Here is an 18,159-nt window from a genome sequence, read left to right as displayed (position 1 = left end):
AAATTGCCGTATGCAAGGTCACCGGACAGGCTCAAAGCCAAAATCCGCTGCGGGTCTCCCGCATGCGAAATCTGACCTGTTTCATGTGAGCCCAGCCTTACTAATATAGCTGTGCTTCTTGTAGGATGCCAATTGCATGTTTAAGAATACTGTCACATGACCTCAGAAGATAGTAGCTCTTCCCTGTTTGATGTCCCCTCAAAACTGGTGGGCATGACCAAGAGTGGTCTCCCACTCTCATTGTATTGGACCATCAAAGAATGTGACTACTTTGGGGTTGGCACTGTGATAATGTAGGGGAAGATAGTCAGGCCTCTTCTTTCACCAGCTTTATCCAAGCTTCTCACTTCCTGGCGCATGCGCATTGAACCTGTTGGCAGGTGTGACTATGATGGGAATCCTGCAGCAGACGGGAGAGAAGGGGATAACAGGACTTGTAGTATTCAGAGCATGCTGAAACTGCAATACCCGTCCAATACCCTTAAGTCTGAGCAGTGATAGTGATACAAGAGTGAGCGATGATTGACAATTTTTTTGTTGCACATGCAAGACTGCATGTAACAGTATTTAAAGTTGGTTACAAGTATTCATGTTTTTTTGTAAATCATCCCTGGATAACCTCTTACCACACCATGATGTGTATATATCTTATTGGAGGAAAGCAGGTGTAAGTGACGCTCTCTTGGTCTCCACGGGGTGATTGCAGCCCTATGAATACACTTGGTGTATACACGGAAAGCTTTTCCCAGCGTGTACGTCAATGGAAAAACCATAGCATGATGTGCACAACTGTGGGCCTTACGTGTTCACAGGCTACTGTGACTTTGGCAATATAAAATGTGTATTTATTAATGTTTTATTACTTTTATTTAAGAAAATAATTTTTTGATCATTAAAACACATTTATTATTCGCTGTGGATGTGATGTGTGATCCTCGCAGATTGGTGCCGATTCCACACCAAAATCTGTGTCAAAGTCTATCATATGCATGAAGCTTAAGACAGAGGGGGGTTAGTCTAAGAAAAACTACATCTCTCAGCATGCCCTAAAAATCAACAGATGTCAAGGCATGTTGGGATTTGGAGTTTTCCAAGAGTTGGAAGTGGTGAGGGGTTCACAGAATCTGGTCTGGGTGAGCCTCACATTGGACATGTAAGTGATTTTAACCCTGAATCCCCCCTCCCCCGTTCTGCTTTATCTCTCCTAATGACCCACTTTTTGTTCTGTATGTGGCTCCTTCTTTGTTCTGTGTCTAACTTTTAACATACACCAGTGCTGAGAATTCTGCAGGTGTGCTTCAACTGGGAAGGAAGGGGGGATTACTCTCTGCTGAGATCCCACCATCACACTGTTTCAACATTGCAGAAAGTTGGTGGGCAGCGAAGACATTACTAGCGCTCACAGCAGGGCAGTGCTGCGTTGGTACCTCAAGTCCTAATCCCCTCTCATCTCAGTGATCTGAAGCTCCGGAGACTGGGGAAGAAGTTGAAGTACGGACGCTGCACATACTGTGAGTAGGCGAGTAGTGATGTTGGGCACCAACGGGGCTTCTGTTTGGCGAGGGGGACCTTTGGCCACCCTGGCTTAGGGGCCAGGTCACAATTGTGTCCCCTGCGACCCCTATAGCTATGTCCCTAAAAGATGATTTGAATACAAGGATTGGTAACCCTGCCTTGTATACAAGTTGTCTTTGGAAAGTTGTAACGCGTCACCAGTAACTTTATTACTATGTTGCACCTATATCTTCTCACACCCACATAGTGGAGCATCCATCTGGCTGGTAGCATCTCCACATCATCTTGCACTTATTGCTTCTCCATCCTTCATGGCCTTCACACAATATTTGTAGGTCTTACCTCTTTTACGGGTTTGCTCCAACTATTTGCGATGCCGGAAACAAATCGCAGCATGTCGTATCTTTGGGCATGCCCTCGCATCGCCCATTGTTTTCAATGGGGCAGTGGCAGCATCGCACCATGTACGATGCGAGGTCTCTCCATTGAAAACAATGGGGGACACTTCGTGATCCTCCACCCACCGTGGCTCTCAGCTACATCCCTGAAGTGATGCGATATAAAAACACCTCACATTCGCGGGAAAATTGCATGTTGGTGAGCGCGATGTTGGGTTGTGATTAAGGAATAATGTATAATTGGTGCATTGCTAAATACTGGTGACCGGTTCCCTTCACGCTGCAGTGAATGAGCTGAATGTCTTTGTGAGGTCTGCAAAGAGAATAATATATATTCATAAAAGTTCATAAAAGTTTTCAGGGTTTCAATTAACATATTTCTGCAGATCACCCTCGGCCGTCTGTTTTGTTAAGTGACTACAATTAATTTGCAAGTACCATAAAACAGCCAGCTGATGGGCACTGCTCACTACATGCCATCCGCAATGGGCCGCCATCCGTGTGCGTGCCGCTGACTGCAGAACATTGCACTGTGCATGGCGTCTCTATTCGCTGACGGTAGACTGCTGCACCACACAAGTACCAGCCATGACTATAACAATCTACGTGTGTGTTCACTAACTGATATTTCTATTAACCCTTTCCAATCCACTGTCTGACGTCTAAAGACATTATGATTTAAGGCTGTACAGCTCTGATGTTGGAAGACATCCGTTGTGGTTCTCTTACTGTATATTGCCAGCCTCTCTGCTCTCGGAGCCTATCCAATGTGTCACCTCATGCAGTACTGGCTTTAGCCAGCATATAGCGCCGTTGTATAATGGCAGAAAAAGAGTAAGCCTCCTAGGAAAACCAGGATACAAATTGGATTGGAAATGGATAAATCACTAGAATGTCCATCCGTATGTTCAGAATCTGACAGAATGAGGCCAAGAAAATCGCGTGAGATGTGTGTTGTGAGACGTACAAATCTCACGCAAATGTAAACCCTATTCACATGAGCAATGTTTTCTTGTATGGCACCCTGATGCAGGAAACAAATCGCAGCATATCTTATCTTTCTGCGTGCTCTCGTGTCACACCCCCCAAGTGCTTTCAATGGGGCCCGCGGCAGCATCGCCCCCACTTACTAGTTGCCTGCGATGTGAAATTCTACTATCCTCCGTCACGGCGGTCAGCTGCGGCAGAGAATGGCTTCTTCCCCGAAGTGATGCAATGCTGTTTTGACATGAAAACTCCTAAAATCCACGAGGAATTCACATGGTGGGAAGCGCGATATGAGGGCGGAATTTACAGCCCCATATCGCGCTCACCAGTGTGAAGTTAGCCTAATTGTTGTAAATACGCAATATTTGCGAACTGGAAAGAAATGTGTTTAAAGGGACTTTGTCAGTTACTTTCAACTACATGAGCAAAAACTGATATTACATTAAGGCCTCTTTCACACAGGGACCTGTGTGAAAAATCACAAAAATCACGCACGTAAAAAATGGTTTCCTATGAGACCGTTCAGATGTTTTTTGCGAGTCTAAAATGTCTTCATCTGAACGTTCCCATGGGAAACCATTGGTTCTAATAGCCGCAGGTTTTTTACGCGCGTGATTTTTGTGCGCTTAGGTCCCTGTGTGAAAGAGGCCTTAAAGACAGCAAGCTATAAAGTTACTATTGGGAATCTGTCACTTTTTAGCCATGTAAGGAACGCTTATGGGCTACTAGTAGGTGACCTGCTGAGTCCGGGGATGTAAGTTTTATACTTCCCTAGCTTGCTGTTCCTTTGGTGTCAGCGCTGACAGCCGCCACTCAATGCATTAAGTGGTGCACTAAGTAGTCAGTCTATTCTAATTTTAGATTGGGAGGACTACTTAGCGCACTGCTCAATACACTCCAATGGCGGCTTCCAGCGATGACACCGCGGGAACATCAGGGAAGGGAAGCATAAAACTTACAGTGGGTCACCTACCTTTCGTCTATAGGCTTCGTTCATGGGGCTAAAAGTAGGTGACATATTCCCTTTAATAACTTTTTAGCTAGCTATCTTTTTATGTCTTTTACGTTTTTCTATGGAAGTTATGTTTTTGATCATGTTTCTTTTTCCCTTAGTATGCTTTTCTTTACTGAGTGTTGTTAATTACAATCTAATTAGGATCCTACCATTTCTTGGGAGAGCCAATTTCCTTTTTGCATGCATATAATCAACTCAATGTTTTATTTTATACCTGAAGAAGGCCCCATTGTGAGGCTGAAACGTGTTGTCTTCTCTTTAAATAAAAGTGGATTTTATTTGGATCTGGTCTGGCATTATATGCATTTGTCAGCCTCTAGTGAGCAGCGTCCATCAACTGGTTGTTTTATGGTACTTGTGGAATTGGCCTGGTTTTGAGTCTAGGGAAAACGTCTGCCGGCCAACACCAATGGGAATGCAGATCCCTTTAAATATATCACTTGAGTTGTTAATTCATCGCTGAAGTGATTATATAATCTCTGGCACAACTACAGAATGTGAGAGCATTACATTTTGCTACTACTTTTTCACTTTTGACTGACTACACCAGGTAGCGCCTCCTATTTCTTCTCTCTCTTGTTTTCCCTTTTCGGAGATATACAATTAATCTGGACAATCTTTCCATATAGCTGACATCATATTCTAATTCTTTTAGTTGCCCCGCTTTACACTTACTCAAATTTCATGATCTACTGAGAAATGCCAGAAGGGTTTTATACTCTATAGAGCCCGTTCATTCTGGAGGTCCGCGGTCGCCAAGATCAAAAACATCATCAATGTACTCTTCTTGCATGTTATTGTGTATGTGGCAGCAACTCATGCCCATGCTCGATATGTACTATCAAATCCATTGTGCGTTTACTTCTTAACTCAGCTTAACCTTCGCACTGCTGGGGCAGTTTTCATACTTTTGGCGTGCACAAATAAAACTCAAATGATATAATATATATTTTAATTCTATTATATCCACATAGTCAAATATTTTATTAATGTAGATGCCCGATACATTCTGAAAATGCCACCTAGCACTTTACGCTCATGGGCACCTTCATGCAATTTTGCATCAGTGCATAGGGTTTTTGAAACAGACAGACACCTATTGCACCACTGGTACAGGGCCGTTGCCCGCAATGCTCTCGAATGGGTATTGTCTATTAGGTGCTACTTGGACCTTGTGCGGTCAGCTTTTCTTTCTGCTAGATCATTACTGGAATTCAGATATTGGTGGTTCTAGTGGATAGCTATAGTGAAGTGCACCTATTTCGGTTGCTTTTAGCTTTGTATCTGTACGGTTTTACAGGAGTCGCATACAGCTAGCGGTTTGCACCCCTGGAGGTGCTTGTGCCGTTGTTACTCATCTAATGTATAGCATTATGGTGTGCCGTTAGTGGAGGGATTTTTCACTACTTTTAAAATAATGTGATCAGAAGCTACTTTCAAGTCTGAAATAGAATACGGTCCACATACACAATCTTTTGGTTTTCATACCATGTTGGGGTCAGTAACTCTCTAATGTTGGCTTCACACAAGCGTAAGCACATTTACACACACCTCAGTGCTGCATTTTTGCAGAATTAATTTGCGTGTGCATCGGTGTATTTACTGCACTTTTTTCCCCTTTAAGGCGTGTTCATTTGCGTGCCGGAGTAAATACGCACTGATTGAAATGACTAATTAGTCTAATGCGCAATTACACAGTGTTTCACTCATCTCCAAACGTATGTTGCACATTTGCGCATCCCCATTAACTTCTATAGAGGCCTTTGGCGCGCAAACACACACAAAAAATAGAGCATGATATTTTTATTTTATTTTGCATGGCCGAAATGCGCAGGAAAATACATGCATATGAATGAACGCATTGAAATCAATGGGCTCTATTCTTTGCCTATTGCGCAAGCAAATATGCCATGTAATGCCGCTTTAAGTCTAACTTTATTGTTTTCAATGGGACACCTCACAGTGCGTGCGCCTAGCGCATAGCCCGATGCTGCTACCCCATTGAAAACAATGGATGATGCGATGCAATGCCAAAGCTAGGACGTGCTGACATTTGAAAAATTGTTCATGTGTATGACCCCATTCAAAACGCGCACAAACTTTGCGCATTTTTCTCGGCCGTGTGAAACCGGCCTAATATGGTATTTTTTTGCTGTTTTTCTCCATAGGCTTCTGTTTAGAACTTCCAAATCGACCAGGAATACTCGCACATAAAATATTGCAAAATTTGTTTTAAATGCCTCCAATAATGCGTGAAAAAAATTATGTTTTTTACATGCTATTTAAAACAGAGGGGAAAAAAACTGTGCGCAAAAGAGAAAGTGTAGCCAGCCTCTCATCCACATAGATGTCTACATGTGAACTGTCCTGATTACGTAAGATTTAAAGGTGACATTTGTTAAGGCAGTTTATAACGCAAGTAATAATTTGTTATATTTATGTCAGTCACAGAACTGTCACGAAAGCACAAAATGTTACACAGATTTAATTTTCAAGAAAAACTTCAAAATGAACTATATTTATACAATTCGATAGCATTACAAACTCTAGGCAGAGTAATGTATCATTACTGCCCCCAAGTGGAGATGTTGTGGTAACAGAACACCTTCAACGGGAGCTGAAAATACTTGTCTTTTAAATTATCTATGTGTTGGTAAATAGTTTTGTGTAAAAAAAGACAACAATATTATGGAAGTGATAACTTTGTTAACTAACCAGAACAATGATATTTGCCAGCTTTCGGAGCGAAGGTTCGCCTTCATCAGGCTGGAAAGCGGCTGTCTGAGAGGCTCCATCGAAAACAAGGCACAGCGCTAAACGCTGAAAAAAACGTCTGTGTGAAGGAGGCCTTACTAGATATTGTACCAAGACGTGTAGATGGCGTGCCACATCAGTAGGATAAGCCGGAGCAATAAAATGGAGTTTTTTTAACACCCTAATGGTCCACTAGGGATTTCCCCGTCAGCATCGCCTCTCTCCCCCTCCACATCATCTCACCGCTCCCCTCTGTCCCAGACCTTTTTTTTGTCAAAAACACTCATAGGATGTTTTCCCATCTGTATTGGAGGTTTCACTGTATATCCGGTAGAAGAAACCGGAAGAAATAGCGCTGCATGCAACACTTTGTCTAAGAGCGGGCAGCTGAGCGGAGACCAAAGGACTCCATTATAGTTAACGAGGTCCGTTCGGTGCAGTTCGGTTCTTGCTCCCCAAACAGAACAGAAAAGCAGGACCCTGAGCGCAGATGTGAAGCCACCCTAACCCACCTAACCAAGTAGGTCGTTCTTCCGCTGGTCAGCTGTTTATTGTGCAGCCAATCATTGGACTTAACGGTACGGAGACTGGTGACCGGTCACAGCAATAATACACTTGGATGGATACATGACCGCTGGACCCAAAAGTGAGTGGACACCATGGAGACCGGAGTAGCAGGGGATACAAGAGGTGAATAAATGTTGTTTCATTATTTTTTAAGTTCTGGAATACTTTTTCAATGTTATCGACATGCGTATAAAGTGGTGCCGTTGCAGATGCACCGATTACCCTACGGTTAAGAACGCTTTTACATGGGACGAACTTGCAGGTAAACGATGGCCGGCAGCTTGTTCCAGTGATATGTTCTTGTGCATTTACAGAGGAACGAGCATCGCTGACTGCGCTAAATAAATGGAGACAGAGTGGATCGGGGATCGTCCGGCCCACCCTTCATTTACAGTAAACATAATCATAAGTGAACGACTGCCTGTTTCCGCTAAACAATATGTCATCCAGTTCTCTGAATGCAGAAACTGAACACGAATGAGAAGTGAACGACTTTTCGTTCGTTGTTCAGTCACTGCATGCATTTACACTGAATTATCATTCAGATTCTCACTGGATCGCGGGAATCCAAACGATAATCGTTCCGTGTAAAAGTCGCCTCAGGCAGTCCTACTATAAGGGCAGCAGGGGTGGTGGCTAAGACCCCATTTACACTGAAAGATGATCACTCAAAAATCACTCAAACGACAGTTTGAGTGACAGTTTTGAACGATCATCTTTGCATAGTCTATAGTAGCTACTAAAGAGCTATGAGGCGGAGCGGGACACTGCCACTATCACTCGCCAAACAATACAGCTGTTTTGCATAAGCAAACATCTGCATTGTTCTCTGCGCTTACAGCTCGCGTCCCACTGTGAACTACCAGCGGTACACGAGCTGAAAGAATCTTATCAGCTCTACCGACTGTGATAACAGTCTGCACCGTTAATAAGAGTTCATCACTCAATTCTAGAAAACTAGAATTGAGCAAGAAATGAATTGTGCACGAAAACTGCACGATGTCCGTGCATTTAGACTCAACGGTTATCGCTCAAAAGACGGCTTTAAGCGAATTTTGAGCGAGAATCGTTGGGTCTAAATTAGGTTGGAGTCAGTCTGTTGGGTGTGAAGTGTGCATGCAGTGTGTCATAAACCGAGGCGTTTGGTTGAGTCCTTGTATCGACGATTGGAAAGTCCTTATCTTGAATTCACAATTTTTTTTCTCTCTGTCATTCATTGAATGAACCTTCAGTGTTAAAGGGGTTTTTCTAGAAAAAACTATTGATAACCTATCTTCAGAATAGGTCAACAATAATTGATCAGTCGGGGTCTGACAATCAGGACTTCGGATGATCAATTGATTGGACGCATGCTGTCAGCACCACACCACACCGGATATGGAGCAGAAGCTGCTGCTCTGACCCCAATGTAGTAGCCGGCGCTTGTTGCTGCAGCTCCCATTAACTTTAATGAGAGCTGCACCTGCAATTACAATTGCTGGCCATAATACTGGGGTAGGAGCAGCAGCTTCCACTTCAACCCGTGTATTGCAGTTCTGATAATGGGCGCTTGATCAGCTGGGGTCCCTAGCGGTGGAACCCAGCTGCTGAAATATTGAAGACCTATCCAGAGTCCTTCATTTGCAAACTTGCCATTTTTTGGTAATTATCGATAACTGTGGTTCCACTGTGCGACGTTTGGTGTCCTCACTATGCTGGTAGTGAGACTACATTTCCCATCATGCCCTGCAGGCTGTAAACAGAAAGTAGTACGCTTCTCTCTATATATCTTGGCCAACCGCGGATATGCTTTCTGTGCAGCAAAACTACAGGCCCCCTAAATGTGACATCACTAGCGATATCATGTTTACATGGTAGGACTATCAGCTCTACAACCATGTGATCCGCATACAGAATATCAACAGAGCCGAAAAAAGTGTGATAGCGTAAGTCAGGCGACGTGCCATTGGATTTCAGAAAGGCGGTACTTTTGCAAATATAAGTCTATTACAAAGTTAATGTTTTTAAAGATTGGGGATGAGTGAGAGCAAAAACATATAACTCCGAAAACCCCTTCAATGCAGTTTTTGCAATGAATTACTAGAAATTCACAGTACAGTGATACCTTGGTTTAAGAGTGCCTCAACTTACAAGCTTTTTGATTTAAGAGCAGGCGCTCTCCCGAATTTTTGCTTTGACTTAAGAGCAAAGACTTGCGTTAAGAGCCTTGCTCTCAATGGGGCCACCGCTGCTGCCGGTGGCTCTATTGAAAGCAATTGCCTGCCGACAACCCCTGTAGTGGTTTTCGAGGAAGGGCTTTAAATATAAACCCTTCCCTGAAAATCATCCCTAGCTGTAGTAAAAAATATATACTCACTTGTCCACTGCTGCCGGGCTCAGGCATGTCTAGCTGCCGCTTGTTCTCCCTGCATTTTTAATCCCCACCTGCTGAAAAGTTTCAGAGCAGTGCAGGGAGAACAAGCGGTGGCTAGTCGCGTCTGAGCCCCGGCAGACAGGTGAGTATATATTTTATTTATTTTTTACTGCAGCTAGGGATGATTTTAGGGAAGGGCTTATATTTAAAGTCCCTCCCCGAATATCACTGCAGGGGTACTATTGCTTTCCATAGGGGAACGCAATCCCCATGGAAATCAGTGGGAGAGCTTCATGATCCGGAATGCATTAATGGCTTTTCCATCCATTTCAATGGGGAAACTGGTTTTGAGATGAGAGTTTTGGGTGAAAAGCTCCATCACGGAACGAATTAAACTCTTAACCCAAGGCACCACTGTATGCATATGCAGCGGTAATGGCACGACAAAACGCCATACCATTTGTAACCCACAAAATTGTCTACAAAACACGTGTTTATTTGCGCGCTCCTTTGTATGGCTATTGTCAAGGGATTAATTGGACAATTCCTATTGTATCCAGAATGGTGCTGGTGATTGTGGTAACACAGCAACAAACAAATCTCAGTACACAAAGTTTTCGTGATGTTTTTTTTAACCGCTGCATATTTCCCCATTTTTACTTTATTCAGGTGTGACCACAATAGACCCAAAAATCTAAGGAAATTGGGATGTGAGGAGCAGTTTGATGAGGTTCCAACAAGAGCAGAGTGGCTTTAGCCATTTGGTGACTGCCTGTGACAAGGAAGGAACAGTACGGTCATTAGTTCCCATTAAACAATTCTCCATATCCCAATTTCCCGCAGTCACACCTGAATTTCTTTTCTTCGAGGACCTTCTATGTAGGGATCTCGAATATTACATCACTGAAATATAGATTAGTCGAAAAGGTAGAAAAATAGAATGTAACTTACATTTTGAAATATCACCTTGCAGCTGCAGAATTTGTGGTACTGGCATTGTAAGAACCACAATATCAAAGTTTTCAGGGGACCCAAACTTTCTACAAACTTCCCATCTTCCCTCACGGAGGTTTATGTGTGTTACATGTCGTTCATAGAAGACATCAGCACCTGTATAAAGCAAATTAAAGATTACTTCAAGTGGTTGTTTGCTCAGCATCACTGGGTCACTGAGGTGGCTAATTAATACAAAGACGCTGCAAAAGTCTTAAATTAAAAGCAGGGATCAGAAACGCTATCTTTTCTCCTTAGGGAGAGTACCTAGACGGTGAGTGAGACGACTCAAATGGCCATGCACGCTCCTCTGGGTAATATGCAAATAAGGGAGATGGAATAAATCCTCCACAGTTCCACCTATTGAGAGGCAGCATTCCTTCAAGCCAAAGTCAGACTTTTTATACAAGCCTTGTAACAATGACCTGGAATTAAAAGCAAAGCCAGACTCCATGTACTCATCTCTAGTAAAGACCAATATGGCCAATCAGCAGTAATCCTATCAGTCCCTTCATCTTAATTACTTCTTACACTAGGTGCCCTTGTTCCGTTAGCATCACACTGACTTGTTTCACTGGTGAAGTGAAACCTCCAGTATAAAGTCACCACCTTCCTTGGGTTACTGCATCAGTTTGCGGATGTCTTCAACTCCATGTTACCACTCCGGTATGTGGCTGACTCTCCCTCTCCAACACAACTCCAGGACTACTCCTGCAGGGATTGGTTCTTAACTGGGTTACTCCTCACATGGCAGATTCTTATAGCTTCTGAACTTCTCACAAAAGAACACTCTTCCATAACACAGCACTTTTCCTATCAGGCAGAAATTGTTTCTCTAGCCATCTTGGCAACCCTCTGTTGTGGGATACAGATACACCCCAATGACATGCAGAAGCGCCTTTGTGTGTTTCAGGCAGCTATGCAAATCAATGTCAGACCCTTTATACAGGTCTTTAGAACAATGATTGGGAATTGAAAACCAAGCGAGAATCCATACACAGACAGCTGTTTCGGGGTTTTTGCCCCTCATCAGTGTGAAGTAGGATTCCGGCTTGGCTAATGAGAGGCCCATGATGTGGGTCAGGAAGGGTATTATCTCTTCTTAAGGAGAGCACCTAGAAGGTGTGTAACGAGACACCTAGGAGGTTTATAAGGCCATGCATGCTCCTTTGGGAAATATATGCAAATAAGGAAAATGAAACAATACCTCTGCAGCGCCACCTATTGGATGACATTACAGGCTGTTTGTACAATGCACGGACAGGCAGGGTCCTCCAGAGTGAGAAACACTTTTTGTATCTGCCCTAGTGGATAAGGGCCCTGAATAGATGATCCCCCTCATTTCAAATTTGTTTTCCTACACCAGAAAACCCCTTTTAATTGGATTTTCTGGTTGTTTGCATTGAAATTCAATCATGATGTAATGAAAAGTTGTGCAACATCCTAATGTACGCTGCGTTTCACTTCTTCACTATTACATAAGTTATAAGATTAGCACAGACTATATCACGAATTTCAGCCATATTTGACTAGAGCTAGAGAACTACTTTAACCCCTTAGTGACCAGCCATGTATGTTTTTATGTCAGTCACTAACGGGTATTAGGCTGGGCCGCTGTAAAAACATGCCAGCCTAAACTATGGCCAGTATTGTAGTCACTTACTGTTATGCTTGAAGTAATCGATATATATGTGTTTAATAACGGCCGAGATCTTTCTCAAACAGACGGATGAGGAGTAACCTCCCATCCTAGCCGATTAACCTTTTACATGCCATAATCAATAGCAAATGACCATGTAAGAGGTTTACAGGAGAATGGGGCTCCTATTGTCATGTATGGGCACCCTGCAATGCGATCCCAATGTGCAATAAGTTCCCTTTACGTCATGGTGGAGCGGGGGGTAGCAGTGGGGAACAGGGGGGAGCTCTCTCTCTCCCCCCCCCCCCCCCCACTGCAACCCCCCGCTCACCCCCGGCGCCCCCTGAATCTTTTCGCCCGAGTAGTCAGTTACTCGAAAAAAGTGGTGCTCGATTGCGAAATCGCCCTAAACGAGTACGTTCGCTCATCTCTAGTTCTAAGTAATTCTATTTAGGATAAATAAAAAGTACTGATGTAGTTCTACAGATGTATATAGATATACAGTACCTGACTGTTTGAGGTAGTGTTTAACTATTGAAGAGACTCCTTGAGGTGTAACTAGGTTGTAAGTTCCTTCTGTCATCATCATTCCCTCTATTGAAGCACTTAGAGGTTTACAGATGCCTTCTGCCACCAGTTCATCATGAAACCTACAAGAGCGAGAAGAAAAAAACGCTCGAATAAAGACTTAGCATTTGGCCGCCTGCAGACGAGCGGGTCGGATCCGGCAGCGAGAAATCTCGCCACGCGATCCGACCCCAGAGCCTGCAGGGGCGAGCGCGTACTCACCCGCGCCTGGCGGCCCCGGCTCTTTGATGTGCCGGCTGCCGCGCAGCCGGCGCATGCGCAGACCGGAGCCGGCGGCCAGGTGAGTGCGTGCTCCGCACAAAATTAGAACATGCCGCGGTTTGTTTGCCGCGCGAGATTTCGCGCGGCCAAACCGCGGCCGTCTGCATAGGAGTGCGTATTGTAATGCACTCCTATGCAGACTTTCAGCGGCGGAAATCCCGCGGGAAATCCCGCGGCGGGATTTCCGCTCGTCTGCAGGCGGCCTTTCTCTGTAATGAAATTCTGAACCTTTAGGGCTCATGTCCACGGGCAAAATGTGATTTAAAATCCGCAGCGGATCTCCCGCACGCGGATCCGCATCCCATAGGGATGCATTGACCACCCGCGGGTAGATAAATACCCGCGGATCGTCAATAAAAGGCATTTTAAAAAAAATGGAGCATGAAAAAATCTGGACCATGCTCCATTTTCATGCGGGTCTCCCGCGGGGACGGCTCCCGCGGGCTTCTATTGAAGCCTATGGAAGCCGTCCGGATCCGCGGGAGACCTAAAATAGGAATTAAAAGCATTTACTCACCCGCAGCGGGCCGCGAAGCTCTGCTCTTCCTCACGGCCGCATCTCCCTTGCTTCGGCTCGGCGGATGTGCCCGGCGCATGCGCGCGGCACGTCGACGACGTGCCGGCGACGTGCCGCCGGCGTCAGGAATTCATCCGCCGGCCGAAAATGAAGATCCGGCCGTGAGGAACAGCTGACCTTCGCCGCCCGCTACGGAAAGGTAAATGCTTTTACATTTCTATTTTCGGCGCTCATGTCCGCGGGGCAGGAGGGACCCGCTGCAGATTCTACATGTAGAATCTGCAGCGGATCTGATTTTCCCCGTGGACATGAAGCCTAAGGGTAGCTTCACACTGGCGAGGGAATCACGCAATTTCCCAGCGCTACGAGGTCACAAAATTATGAAGCCAATGGCTTCCAATGGCTCAATGCATATTTGCGATGTTTCAACGCTTGCGGACAAGAAGAAGAGCAGAAGAAGACTGTCAGGACCTGCAAGCAGAAGCACCGGAGATGACAGCGATAGTAAGGTGATGTACTATTTTATTTTTATTTTTCTACAGTTATTGATTATTTTCGAAGGGGGGGCTTATATTGTGCCCTCTTAAGTGGCCCCAGTAGTAATAGTGCCCCTTTAGTTGCCCCAGTAGTAACAGTGTCCCTTTAGTGGCCCCAGTAGTAATACTGCCCCCACTCTGTGCCCTCCTCACCCCTGTACCTCTGGCAGTAACCATACCATGAAGTACTTTTACTCAATTTCTAGCTCCGCTCTGACCACCACTGATGTAAATCAGAGACTCTGACCTCTCCCCCCAGTATCTGCGCTGTATACAAAACATCGGAACATGCTGGACCGCAGACGCTGGGAGGAGAGGTCAGAGTTTCTGACTATTTACATCAGCAGTGGCCCGACCAGAACTAGAGAGTGAGTTAAAGTGGTGTGGTTGCTGCCTGACCATGCTCACAGCTAACAATGGCTTTTACCAGCCATTAATATGGCCAGTAGAAGAAATAAATTTGGACGTTAGATTTTATTACAGACTGGGACGATGACTTATGGCCCAGTTGGAAACCCTATTGAAGATGCATATTGTAGTTTTGGGACCACAGTCTTCCTCCTGTCACCAACCTGCTTAAACTAGAAAAAGCTTCAATAACACTTACTGTCAATATTTATTGATAGTCCCCCACGTTTGGTTTGATAACTAAGCTGTGGTGAAGTGTCCAAATTCACACAATTTCATATATCCCTGCTATCCGATGGATATAGGCCTCAGTAGCATCCACTGCAGTTTCCGGTATGTTTCATCCACGGGGATGTAATGTCCGATGGCATCTACTGGACAAGGCAGTCCTGTCACATGGAATCACTATGGATACAATCCATTATTGGTAAACTGGTTGGGGTTTTGTGAGGCCAGGAACTTCTGCAGCTTGGGGTAAAAAGCATATTAGGGGTGATAAGGGGACATAATTTTTATAGCCTGTGGGTCCAGACTGTTCTCATTAAAAGGGTGATCTGAGTCATATTTTTTCCCCTTGCATTAAAATAAATCGGTATATACTCACCTCTCCCCACCGTGTTCCGCACCGGTGCTCGGTCCTTTGCTGCTCTATTTATTTATGGGCAGCAATGCCGCCCAGTTTACAGGACGTCACAAGCACTGCAGCCAATAACAGAGCTCTGCTATCGAGAGGCTGAGCTCTGTCATTGGCTCTAGCACCTGCGACATCCTGTAAACAGGCTGGGGAAGCCGATAAACGTGATGTAAGAGGGGAGATCCGGAGCTGCCGGGTGGGACACAGCAGGAGCAGGCAGAGGTGAGTATATGTTGATTTGTTACTTTTACTACATGGAGAACATACTTTTATTTAAAAAAAAATCTAACTCGGACCATCCCTTTAAGTGTAGTCTTTGCCATAATGCCTGTATTACTATGCCACTGATGCCAATTGTGAACCCTTGCTATGGCATTTTTTAACATTAATTTAGGCATGACCTAACACAACCATGTAGTTCCCGACTGGGACAGTTGGGCTATTCAGCAATATGACTACCAAGAGTATTTGGAGACTTGTTCTATGTTGGAAGCCATTGCAAAGCCATCAAAGTCTCTGACTTTTGTTTTAAAAGCATATGGCAAATCCGCAATCACAACCCTTGTAGATGACCACACGGAGACCTACGAGTCTGTATCATCGCCCCTTAAACACTCATGTGCGAATCAGTGGCATATTTCTAGTATACCGCATGGGATGGGGGCATGTGACTTTTTTTCTGGTACAGTGTCATGCAACGTTCTCTCTTTTGACCCCTTGTAATACTAGAGACAGACGGAGGGTCATTATGGCCGTAGAGTAGATTATGGGGGATGTATACCGACTTCATGACAATAGAGATGACAGTGAACTATCTTACGTTTTGTGCTTCTTGGCATAATTCGGCGTGACTGTGATATATTGGGCTCCCAAGTCAACGGTACAGTTTGGGTCTGACGGAGACCGACTTGTAGACATGCGCCCCCCTAGGCAGACAGCAATGAAAATGTGTTATTATTAAGTAGCATAGACAGAACATACAGTATGTGCTTATCCATAGAAAACACACTAACGGCATTATTAGCATCTATTAATTGATGCAGAGGAAAATTGGCGCAGTTTACCGCAGCAATCAGATTTCAGCTCTAATGTCTTACTGGCCTTTTGCGACATGAAATACTCGCTGTGGGCAACTGATGCACGTCTTGCAATGCAACAATGCGATGCAATTTAGTATATTCACTCTAAGGCCGGATTCACAAAAGGGGGGCGTATGCGTATTTACACGCGCATGAGCCTAGTATATTTGCAGAACGAATTTTGTTTTTTTTGTGCACATTCAAATGCTTGAACAAAACACGCACTTGTGAACTAACCCATTGAATCCAAAGCGCTGTGTAGAATGTGGGCGTAGGGGATTTTTGGTCACCCAAGTATGCAGTGTATTTGCCTGACTGAAATGCTCTTACACTTGTGTAAAAGAGCCCTAATAGTGACCCCCATAGTAATAACGACCCTCAAAGTGGCTGCAGTAGTAATAGTGACCCCCATAGTGGCCCCAGTAGTGATAGTGACCCTCAAAATAGCTGCAGTAGTAATAGTGACCCACATAGTAATAACGACCCTCAAAGTGGCTGCAGTAGTAATAGTGACCCCCATAGTGGCTCAAGTAGTGATAGTGACCCTCAAAATAGCTGCAGTAGTAATAGTGACCCCCATAGTAATAACGACCCTCAAAGTGGCTGTAGTAGTAATCGTGACCTCAGTAGTATCAGTGACCCCCGTAGTAACCCCAGTAGTAATAGTGACCCCCCCATAGCAGCCCCAGTAGTGATAGTGACCCTCAAAGTGGCTGCAGTAGTAATAGTGATCTCAGTACTAACAGTGACCCCGATAGTAAGCCCAGTAGTGATAGTGACCCCCACAGTGGCTCCAGTAGTAACAATGCCCACTATATTGGCCCCAGTAGTAACAGTATGCCCCATAGTATTCCCAGAGAGGATACCCGGCCAGGGGCCAATAGCGACCCACCAGGGTGTTATGTGTGCATACACACTGCGCATTTCCGAACGCAAAAAAGAAGGCAGACAGGCTCATTGAAATACAGCGTAAATACACAGTGAATACACAAGTATCCTGCATATTCACTGCATATTTGCGCCCGCCCAAATGTAATATGCACCAATATAGCTCATGCTGCGTATTTTTGCACATCGAATAAAAAAATACGTTCACGTAAACGAACCCATTGAAATCGATGGGATCCATTCACTGTGTATTACACGTGCAAATACTGGGCACATAATACACTGTGCATATCCGCTCATGTGAACAAGCCCTTACTACACATCGGCCTCTCCTGTGGCCCTTCATGGAGATGAGTTTGACGGCCGTGATCTACAGTTTACCATATGGAAACATATATGGTCGGCTTTTTCCATCCCTTTTCATAGGCGCTCATGCACATGAGAACCACTGGTGACCGGCTCCCACGGACCGCGTTCAGGGCAGTAATCAGGGACCGCATTAATGTATACGTGTAATTGCTTAGGAGACCTCTTTGCAGGATGATGAGGTCAGAGGGCTGTATGTGCTCTGCATGGGTACAAGGTCAGACTAGTGGGTATTACCTGCACCCCTGGCTTTGTCCCATATGACAAGCTGCAGTCTGCTGGCCGCCTGCTTCCTCAGCAGGTAAGCACACAGACTCCCTGTCAGGCCGGCACCAATGACTAATATCCTCGCCATGGTCTCCTGCAGACAGTGACAGCCTCCGATCACTAATATCCTAGTGCTCCAGCTGCTGGACAAGCATGGCTTACCCTGGGTGAGGAGCTGCAGGCCTCGCTCCCTGCACTGACACAGCACTCACACTGAATGCATCCTAATACATCATGTTTTCTCAAAATTAACTATTTATTTTTACAAAAGATTTTGCAGAGTGACTTATTTTATTGCTTCTTACAATTAGATGCCAAATATAACAAATACTTATTGTCAAAAACAATCCATCCCTAGAAGAAGTTGTCGCAATGCAATGAAACTTTCTCTGTG

The 18,159-nt window shown here is 44.7% G+C and overlaps 1 protein-coding gene across 1 annotated transcript in view; it reads right to left on the bottom strand.

Moving 5' to 3' along the window:
* Window positions 1-17,903, bottom strand: part of RNLS (renalase, FAD dependent amine oxidase) — a 162,718-nt gene extending 144,815 nt beyond the window's left edge. Inside the window, exons 1-4 of the mRNA XM_066600764.1 lie at window positions 17,736-17,903; window positions 15,986-16,091; window positions 12,729-12,871; window positions 10,541-10,699 (exon numbers count right to left, since the gene is read on the bottom strand). Of these exons, the coding sequence (XP_066456861.1) occupies window positions 10,541-10,699; window positions 12,729-12,871; window positions 15,986-16,091; window positions 17,736-17,853 (526 nt within the window). The 5' untranslated portion in view covers window positions 17,854-17,903. The remainder of the gene's footprint in view (window positions 1-10,540; window positions 10,700-12,728; window positions 12,872-15,985; window positions 16,092-17,735) is intronic.
* Window positions 17,904-18,159: the final 256 nt, after the last annotated feature.

Source organism: Eleutherodactylus coqui, chromosome 4 (genome assembly GCF_035609145.1).
Source record: "Eleutherodactylus coqui strain aEleCoq1 chromosome 4, aEleCoq1.hap1, whole genome shotgun sequence".
In the NCBI taxonomy this organism is placed as follows: domain Eukaryota; kingdom Metazoa; phylum Chordata; class Amphibia; order Anura; family Eleutherodactylidae; genus Eleutherodactylus; species Eleutherodactylus coqui.
This window is presented reverse-complemented; position numbering and strand designations above follow the sequence as displayed.